We start from the raw sequence: 10,595 nt of genomic DNA on the forward strand, positions 1-10,595 counted from the left end.
TTTTGATTTAATTTTTTTTTAAATCGATTAAAGTTAAACAAGTTATTCCTCAATCTTTATCTCCGCCTGGTACAGTACCATGGCAACAACAGCATTCAGTATCGACACATAGTAATGGCCCTCCATCGCCGACAAGTATGTCATCTGGCTGCTCTTCTCCCGGTTATTCTCCTAGTCGAGGTTTGGACTTATCGGGATCCAGTTCAAGTTTTTCTGATCGTAAGGCAGCTATTTATAACTATAAAGGAGGACCAGTACATGAATGGACCAAAGAACAGGTAAGAATAAATAGAGTTTTAAAGATTCACGTACGACATACTTTCGAACCAAGTAAACTCACCACCCTCGTTGCAGTCGGGTCTACGGCCCGGGGCGGACACAGGGTTTTCAACCCTGTCCAAGGACTGCAAACCCCCATTTGGAGTATGCTTATTTCCCGAAAAACTCGAAAATACCAACTCCAAAGGGCTACAACAACAACAACAACAACCATATGTTAGACAAGAAATCGATAAAATTTCCAAAATGTTTTGTTTAATTTATTAAAAAAAGATACATTTACTAAAATTCTTATCACAATGGACTGAATAGTCTAAGTGAACCAAACAATAAATCGGGATGCAGCTTTAACCTACCAAAATTTTGTGGATATGTATTGCGAGCGCGTATTGTCCATCGTGAGCCACTACCCAGAAAAAAGCGTCGCCAAAAAAGTAATGAAAATGTCCTTTTTGGATCCGGAGGTGGGCAAAATTGACGCAGAAGAAGTGATGAATTTAACATGGGCTTGTCATAGGACGGAAGTCCTCCCTTTCAACAGCCGTTGCACTGAATTTGCATCACTTCTTTAGGTGTGATCCGAATTCAATGTTTTGGATGTAAATAAAAAATTCTGTGATATTTTGTCAAATAAATAATTTTTATAATTTTTAATTGTCGGAAACGTTTGACCTCAAATATTTTCAAAAATTCACAATTTTTTCAGATTGGATTTAGCATTTTTGTCGACAAAATTTAAATGATTTGTACCATTTTATGAATTATTCTGTTTTTAACCTATTTGAAACAAAAAAAGTTAAAATTACACATTAAAAGTATGAAAAAAAAAACAAGTTATAAAAAATTGAATTAAAAGAACTTCCTGGGTAGTTAAAATAAAGAACATCATAGGTAGTACATCTTCTGGAAGTGCTTTTAAAGTTGTGCCTTGGGAAGAACTTCCAAATTTTTTTGCTGGGTACTTTTTCCATTATTCTGGCAAAATCCCAGCAAAAAAACATTTGGAAGTTGTTCCAAAGGCACAACTTAAAAAGCATTTCCAAAAATGCCCTCCCAAATAGGTTCTTTATTTTTACTTTTAATTCAAATTTTTATAACTCGCTTTATTCCTATTTTTAATGAGTAATTTTAACTTTTTTTGTTACAAATATGTTCAAAAAGGAGTAAGAATTTATAAAATGGTACAAATTATTTAAATTTTGTTGCTAAATCCAAGAATTTTTGCTTAATTTATTATAGAACAAATTCCAAATTTTTAAAAACTTTTGAGGTCAAACGTTTCAGGCAAGCGTTATAATGCCTAAATCTCGTAAAGAAATTATTTATTTTGCAAAATATTACAATTTTTTTTACATTCACATCCAGAATACTGAATTCGGATCACACCTTAAAAAGGGTTACAAATTCAGTGCAACGACTGTTGAAATTGTGCATATCGGTCCTAACAGACAGGTTGGCTGATAAGTCCCCGGTCTAACAAAGAAAAACACATTTGTTTGTCAAAATTCCTTTTTATTATTCGCTCCCTTCAAGAGCGATATAACGATTATAACGACCTTCCAATTTTTTGATACCATTTTGGTAGTACTCCTTCGGTTTTGCCTCAAAATAGGCCTCAGTTTCGGCGATCACCTCTTCATTGCAGCCAAATTTTTTCCCTGCGAGCATTCTTTTGAGGTCTGAGAACAAGAAAAAGTCGCTGGGGCCAGATCTGGAGAATACGGTGAGTGGGGAAGCAATTCGAAGCCCAATTCATGAATTTTTGCCATCGTTCTCAATGACTTGTGGCACGGTGCGTTGTCTTGGTGGAACAACACTTTTTTCTTCTTCATATGGGGGCCGTTTTGCCGCGATTTCGACCTTCAAACGCTCCAACAGCGCCATATAATATTCACTGTTGATGGTTTTTCCCTTCTCAAGATAATCGATAAAAATTATTCCATGCGCATCCCAAAAAAACAGAGGCCATTACTTTGCCAGCGGACTTTTGAGTCTTTCCACGCTTCGGAGACGGTTCACCGGTCGCTGTCCACTCAGCCGACTGTCGATTGGACTCAGGAGTGTAGTGATGGAGCCATGTTTCATCCATTGTCTCATATCGACGGAAAAACTCGGGGTGTATTACGAGTTAACAGCTGCAAACACCGCTCAGAATCATCAACACGTTGTTGTTTTTGGTCAAATGTGAGCTCGCGGTGCACCCATTTTGCACAGAGCTTCTGCATATCCAAATATTGATGAATGATATGACCAACACGTTCCTTTGATATCTTTAAGGCCTCTGCTAACTCAATCAACTTCATTTTACGGTCATTCAAAATCATTTTGTGGATTTTTTTTTTTTTGATGTTTTCGTCGGTAACCACCTGTTTTGGGCGTCCACTGCGTTCACCGTCCTCCGTGCTAATTTCACCACGCTTGAATTTTGCATACCAAGCAGTAAAAATATAGAGTCCATACTGTAGTCACTACTTTTCCTCACAACATGCTTCAGTGCGCTTCATTCTACACATATAAGACGAACAACGTACTTAAAATATGTGAATAATGGTGGTGCGGAAATTAGCGCAGCTGAGTTGCACTAGGGTAGGCGGGTGCTTCGTCACTCCTGTAAAGAAGAGTTGTTTGTATATTTTATCACGATTTCTTAAGAACTATGTGGCATTCATGCTCTCCACATTTATACTTGATCCTTCTGTCCTTATTCATACGAGTACATAGAATAAGCGCATTTAAGTGGGACATTTCTTTGAAAATTCATCATCAAATTCATGAATTCCCTGCAAAATTGCTGAGAAAGTAGAGAAAATTTTATTTTGAAATTCATTTTTATAAATACTAAAACTTTCTTATTGTTGCCAACTGTCTCACTAAAACCCTGTACACGAATATTTTATTGTATAAATTTCAGTTTCTTTATTTAGTATAAATATAATAGGTTCAACTCGGGTAATGTTCAAAACGTTTTGGAATTCATTCTATTCTCAGCAAAAAAATTTGGAAGTTCTTCCAAAGGCACAACTTTAAAAGCACTTCCAGAAGATGCACTCCCAATGATGTTCTTTATTTTAACTACCCAGGAAATTCTCTTAATTCAATTTTTTATAACATGGATTTTTCATACTTTTAATGGGTAATTTTAACTTTTTTTGTTTCAAATAGGTTAAAAACAGAGTAAGAATTCATAAAATGGTACAAACCATTTAAATTTTGTCGAAAAAAATGCTAAATCCAATCTGAAAAAATTGTGAATTTTTGAAAATATTTGAGGTCAAACGTTTCCGACAAGCGTTAGAATCCATTAAAAATTATAAAAAAGTATAAAAATTATTTATTTGAGAAAATATCACAGAATTTTTTAATTTACATCCAAAACATTGAATTCGGATCACACCTAAATAAGTGATGCAAATTCAGTGCAACGGCTGTTGAAATGGAGGACTTTCATCCTATGACAAGCCTATGTTAAATTCATCGCTTCTGCGTCAATTTTGCACCACTTCCGGATCCAAAAAGAACATTTCATTACTTTTTTGGAGACGCTTTTTTTGCTGGGATTGTAATGACTAAGGAACATTTGAAACTAGTGCAAATTCCTTTAATTTTAAATGAGATTGTAAAATAGAAATCAAAATGTCGTAATTTAATTTCTATTTTCTTGTTTTTCCTACAACGGTTACCGTAGAAAATTCGTTTCGTTTGTCCCAAAAGATAGTGCTAATATAGAATATTGCGTGGAATCCTAAAACGTAGCAACGTTTCGATGAATTTTAGAAGTAGATTAATTCTAATATTGTCCTGTTTGCATAGCAACAAAAATTAAAATTATATTTTATTGCGACTTCCAATTCTACTTCAGGATTTAAAAATTTCTTTTTTTTAATATTGAAGCAATTTGTAATGGAAGTTGTTTTTAGATATCTTCTGTAATTTAGAAATGGGATTGAAGCTATGACCTTTTGAATTTGATCGAAATCCACGCCGCAGTGCTGAAAAAAATCGTCGTGATCGCGAGAACTGATGCAATACATATTGAGAAATGAGCACGAAAGTTGCCAGTTACCAGTGTTTTTTTTTCTGGCTCTTCTTCCCAAATTAGGAAGCATTCCTGCCCACATAGAACGGAAAGTCCGTTGTAAAACTGATGCTAAAATGAACTAATATTTATTGCAAAAATTTTATTTTGTTTTAATTTCTTTTTGAAATTTTGTAAGAAATTTTCCACAGCACAACGATTTTTTCTTTATTGCAAGTATGTCTCAAAAAATTTATGAACAATTTTATTCAATTCTAACTAAAACAGAAGAAGTTTTTCGTACACTTCTCAAAAATAGTAAGAATGAACTACAGCGTGGTTAAAATGGGAATGATCTGGCGCTTAAGTGAATCCCAAAATTTGGAATAAAATTTAGTTCAATTTTTTTCTATGCAAAAACCCAATTTGAATCAAAATTCCTCACAAAAATCTCCCATAATTTTTTGCCAAGTTTTTTTATGAAAAAATAAAGAAATATACTCTGCGGTAGAACAAACAAGTAAGGAAAGTCTAAAGTCGGGCGGGGCCGACTATATTATACCCTACACCACTTTGTAGATCTAAATTTTCGATACCATATCACATCCGTCAAATGTGTTGGGGTCTATATAAAGGTTTGTCCCAAATACAAACATTTGCATATCACTCGATCTGGACAGAATTTGATAGACTTCTACAAAATCTATAGACTCAAAATTTAAGTCGGCTAATGCACTAGGGTGGAACACAATGTTAGTAAAAAACAAGTAAGGAAAGTCTAAAGACGGGCGGGGCCGACTATATTATACCCTGCACCACTTTGTAGATCCAAATTTTCGATACCATATCACATCCGTCAAATGTGTTGGGTGCTATATATAAAGGCTTGTCCCGAATACATACATTTAAATATCACTCGATTTGGACAGAATTTGATAGACTTTTACAAAATCTATAGACTCAAAATTTAAGTTGTCTAAATAATGCACTAGGGTGGAACACAATTTTAGTAAAAAAAATATGGGAAACATTTAAATCAGAAGCAATTTTAAGGAAACTTCGCAAAAGTTTATTTATGATTTATCGCTCGATATATATGTATTAGAAGTTTAGGAAAATTAGAGTCATTTTTACAACTTTTCGACTAAGCAGTGGCGATTTAACAAGGAAAATGTTGGTATTTTGACCATTTTTGGCGAAATCAGAAAAGCATATATATGGGAGCTATATATAAATCTGAACCGATTTCAATCCAATTTGGCAAAAAATCTGGCTTCTGGGGCCATATAAGTCCATATCGGGCGAAAGATATATATGGGAGCTATATCTAAATCTGAACCGATTTCTTCCAAAATCAATAGGGTTCTATTCTGACCCAAATTAGGAATAAGTGCCAAATTTGAAGTTGATTGGACTTAAATTGCGACCTAGACTTTGATCACAAAAATGTGTTCACAGACAGACGGACGGACGGACAGACGGACATGGTTATATCGACTCAGGGACCCACCCTGAGCATTATTGCCAAAGACACCATGTGTCTATCTCGTCTCCTTCTAGGTGTTATAAACATATGCACTAACTTATAATACCCTGTTCCACAGTGTGGCGCAGGGTATAAATATGGGAAACATTTAAATCTGAAGCAATTATAAGGAACCAAATTTGGCACGCATAGCTACAATGCTAATTCTACTCCCTGTGCAAAATTTCAATTAAATCGGAGTAAAAAATTAGCCACTGTGGTCATATGAGTGTAAATCGGGCGAACGATATATATATATGGGAGCTATATCTAAATCTGAACCGATTTCTTCCAAAATCAATAGGGTTCTATTCTGAGCCAGAACACATACTTGTGCCAAAAATTGGAGTAAAACTACGACCTAGACTTTGATTACAAAAATGTGTTCACAGACAAAATGATTTTGAATGACCGTAAAATGAAGTTGATCGAGATAGCAGAGGCCTTAAAGATATCAAAGGAACGTGTTGGTCATATCATTTATCAATATTTGGATATGCGGAAGCTCTGTGCAAAATGGGTGCCGCGCGAGCTCACATTTGACCAAAAACAACAACGTGTTGATGATTCTGAGCGATGTTTGCAGCTGTTAACTCGTAATACAACCGAGTTTTTCCTTCGATATGTGACAATGGATGAAACATGGCTCCATCACTACACTCTTGAGTCCAATCGACAGTCGGCTGAGTGGACAGCGACCACCGTCTCCGAAGCGTGGAAAGACTCAAAAGTCCGCTGGCAATGAATGGCCTCTGTTTTTTTGGGATTCGCATGGAATAATTTTTATCGATTATCTTGAGAAGGGAAAAACCCATGAATAGTGACTATTATATGGCGTTATTGGAGCGTTTGAAGGTCGAAATCGTGGCAAAACAGCCCCATATGAAGAAGAAAAAAGTGTTGTTCCACGCACCGTGCCACAAGTCATTGAGAACGATGGCAAAAATTCATGAATTGGGCTTCGAATTGCCCATCGTATTCTCCAGATCTGGCCCCAGCGACTTTTTCTTGTTCTCAGACCTCAATAGGATGCTCGCAGGGAAAAAATTTGGCTGCAATGAAGAGGTGATCGCCGAAACTGAGGCCTATTTTGGGCCAAAACCGAAGGAGTACTACCAAAATGGTATCAAAAAATTGGAAGGTCGTTATAATCGTTGCATCGCTCTTGAAGGGAACTATGTTTAATAATAAAAACGAATTTTAAAAAAATGTGTTTTTCTTTGTTAGACCGGGGACTTATCAGCCCACCTGTTATAAAGTCTTGTTTCGTATTTTAATTTAGTGGTCTGAAATTAAAATGTAGAGTTCGTTACATCCCATAAATGCTGAGGATTGTCGTCGAGTCATATCAACATTTAAAATTAGAGTTCTTTTGGACATATAAACATATATGGCAAAATGGAATACTTATATCGGTCTAGTTTTGGAATCTCAAAAATACAATTGGAATACTGTTAAAATGAGATTTAGGTACACCACCTGGAGTCGACTCCGGAGTCGGAGTCGAGGCTAAGAGAAATGGTCATATCATTTATCAATATTTGGATATGCGGAAGCTCTGTGCAAAATGGGTGCCGCGCGAGCTCACATTTGACCAAAAACAACAACGTGTAGATGATTCTGAGCGGTGTTTGCAGCTGTTAACTCGTAATAAAGGGTGATACGGTCAAAATTTGGTCAATATAAACTTGACGTATTTCTTTCAATTTTGCATTTAAAAAACCTGAACACCCCTCATTTTGAAGGTGTGTGTGTGTAGAATGTTGGTCCTATTTTGGTTTTGGAATTCACTCTTCAGTTGTCAAAATGTCGTCCAAGCAAGAAGAGCAGCGTATCAAAATTTTGCTCGCGCATCTCGAAAATCCGAGCTACTCGCACGCAAAGCTGGCAAAATCGCTAAAAGTTGTCAAATCAACCGTTACAAATGTAATTAAAGTGTTTGGGGAACGTTTGTCGACAGCCAGGAAGTCTGCATCGGGGGTAAATCGAAAACCGGAAGCCGCTGAGACGACAAAGAGAGTTGCCGGTAGTTTCAAGCGAAACCCTAACCTCTCTCTCCGAGATGCCGCAAATAAGCTGGGTGTATCGTCTACAACCGTGCATCGAGCCAAAAAACGAGCCGGACTATCGACTTACAAGAAGGTAGTGACTCCAAATCGCGATGATAAACAAAATACGACGGCCAAAGCGCGATCCCGGAGGCTGTACACGACGATGCTGACGAAGTTTAAATGCGTGATAATGGACGACGAAACCTACGTCAAAGCCGACTACAAGCAGCTTCCGGGACAGGTGTTTTATACGGCAAAAGGAAGGGGAAAGGTAGCAGATATTTTCATCTGCTACCGGAACCTAAAGAAGACCAAAAAAACTGCTAAGGACGAGCAGCAGTTCAAGGCAAACTGGCTTTCTGCGGCGAAGAAGGTGGACAAGGTGGCTGTACAAAATCTGATGGCAGGTGTCAAGCGTGAGGCCCGGCAATTCGGATTTGGAAAAGCGAAAACCTAACTGAATATTTTTCCTGAATTTTATACTAACTTGAAAAAGAAATTTAATTTGATTTTTTAAATAAACGATTTCACCGATTTACATGCGTTTTCCCTTGACCAAATTTTGACCGTATCACCCTTTACACCCGAGTTTTTCCATCGATATGTGACAATGGATGAAACATGGCTCCATCAGTACACTCCTGAGTCCAATCGACAGTCGGCTGAATGGACAGCGACCGGTGAACCGTCTCCGAAGCGTGGAAAGACTCAAAAGTCCGCTGGCAAAGTAATGGCCTCTGTTTTTTGGGATGCGCATGGAATAATTTTTATCGATTATCTTGAGAAGGGAAAAACCATCAACAGTGACTATTATATGACGTTATTGGAGCGTTTGAAGCTCGAAATCGCGGCAAAACGGCCCCATATGAAGAAGAAAAAAGTGTTCCCCCAAGACAACGCACCGTGCCACAAGTCATTGAGAACGATGGCAAAAATTCATGAATTGGGCTTCGAATTGCTTCCCCACCCACCGTATTCTCCAGATCTGGCCCCAGCGACTTTTTCTTGTTCTCAGACCTCAAAAGGATGCTCGCAGGGAAAAAATCTGGCTGCAATGAAGAGGTGATCGCCGAAACTGAGGTCTATTTTGAGGCAAAACCGAAGGAGTACTACCAAAATGGTATCAAAAATTTGAAGGTCGTTATAATCGTTGTATCGCTCTTGAAGGGAACTATGTTGAATAATAAAAACGAATTTTGACAAAAAAATGTGTTTTTCTTTGTTAGACCGGGGACTTATCAGCCAACCTGTTAACTTACGACCTGGTCGATAGTTTCTATTTCCTTTAAAATAAACTAAAAATTTCATTTCTGTAATGTTTAAAAAAATCTAAATATTTTTTTTTATTATTTCAGGTTGGCCATTGGTTATTGGGCATTGAAATGGAACGTTATATACCTGTATTCAAGGAACATAATGTGGAGGGTGGTGCTCTGTTATCCTTAGATTCAAAAGACTTAAAAACGCTGGGCGTAACCGGCGATGATAAACATCGTTTGAAACGACGTCTGAAAGATCTCAAAGCGAGCATTGAAAAGGAGCGCAAGGATCAAGAACGAGAACGCAGAGAACGTGAAAAGGCCCTACGCAAGGCGGAGAAAAAAGCGGCCAAAAAGAAGTAAAAAAAAACAGCCAAGCGATATCAACAATGGAAATATGCAGTTACACAAAAAAATATATTTTAAAAAAATACACAACAAAACCAACAAATTTTATTCTAAAAATTTACATTGTCTAAGCTATATAGTATTAGTGTTTTGTTTTTTTTTTTTTAATTACATATATTACTATAATTACGAACATACGTTCGTACATATATATAAATATACATAAATTAATAAGCTCTACCAAAAATTTAAATCCAAAACAAAGAGTAAAGCAAAAATCTATACAAATAGCAAGAAATAGAAAGAACTCTCACAAACAACCACATACATACATATATAGAAAACAGAAATTCCAAAGTGAAAATAATTTGGAGCTTTGTTTGTAATTTTAATAAATGAATTAACACATACTAGAATTATTGATTAATTTATAAAATTTTATTAATTTATAAAACGGATAATAAGCATTTTAGGTCTAACTTATTTTTAAAATGTTTTGTATTAAATATTAGTTGAAGATTATTAAAAACAAAAAACGAAAAACTTAAACACTTAATTTGTTTGGCTTAGTTTAGTTACTAACAAACCATGTCCATTTTAGCATTATAAAAATCACACATCAATTACATATTCTACTTGTCTTCATGCAAGGAGAAACATTGAACAGACAAATTGTGACTTTGTTGTAGCCGATTAGAATTAGGAGTTTTCTACGTGAATCACATCATCTCACCATAGATATTGCCATAAGATGTTGATGATATGCATATATACATATTTAACAAAATTTTCAATTATTTCTTTATTTCCATAATTCATTAATAATTGGGATATGGTAAAATGCACCACACAAACACACATAATCTAAGATCTCAATTTAAATATCATATGAATTTGGATCTTTTTTTTTTATAATATCCTTTTGTAATAGTCTTTTTTCATTTCATTTTGTTTTGATTTGATTTAGAAAATCGTCAACATCTCCATATACTACAGAGTATGAAGTCGATATAGTGGGTGAGCCGGAGTTTTTTTTCAAAAACCCAATATGTTGCTCAGAAAACAATCGTTGATATAGGATCCTGCCTTTTTTAATTGTATTATACAGCTGGGTTCTA

At 35.8% G+C, this 10,595-nt stretch overlaps 1 protein-coding gene across 9 annotated transcripts in view; it reads left to right on the plus strand.

Moving 5' to 3' along the window:
• Positions 1–10,026, plus strand: part of Spn (protein phosphatase 1 regulatory subunit spinophilin) — a 367,965-nt gene extending 357,939 nt beyond the window's left edge. For 5 of the 9 annotated variants that reach the window (XM_075307296.1, XM_075307299.1, XM_075307297.1 and 2 more), the window contains 2 exons: positions 34–278; positions 9,226–10,026. In XM_075307296.1, coding sequence (XP_075163411.1) covers positions 34–278; positions 9,226–9,492 — 512 coding nt within the window. In that variant the 3' untranslated portion in view covers positions 9,493–10,026. The remainder of the gene's footprint in view (positions 1–33; positions 279–9,225) is intronic. The other 4 variants (XM_075307302.1, XM_075307301.1, XM_075307305.1 and 1 more) reach the window with 1 other exon arrangement.
• The last annotated feature ends 569 nt before the right edge of the window (positions 10,027–10,595 follow it).

This window comes from Haematobia irritans, chromosome 4, assembly GCF_050003625.1.
Source record: "Haematobia irritans isolate KBUSLIRL chromosome 4, ASM5000362v1, whole genome shotgun sequence".
Taxonomy (NCBI): Eukaryota; Metazoa; Arthropoda; class Insecta; order Diptera; family Muscidae; genus Haematobia; species Haematobia irritans.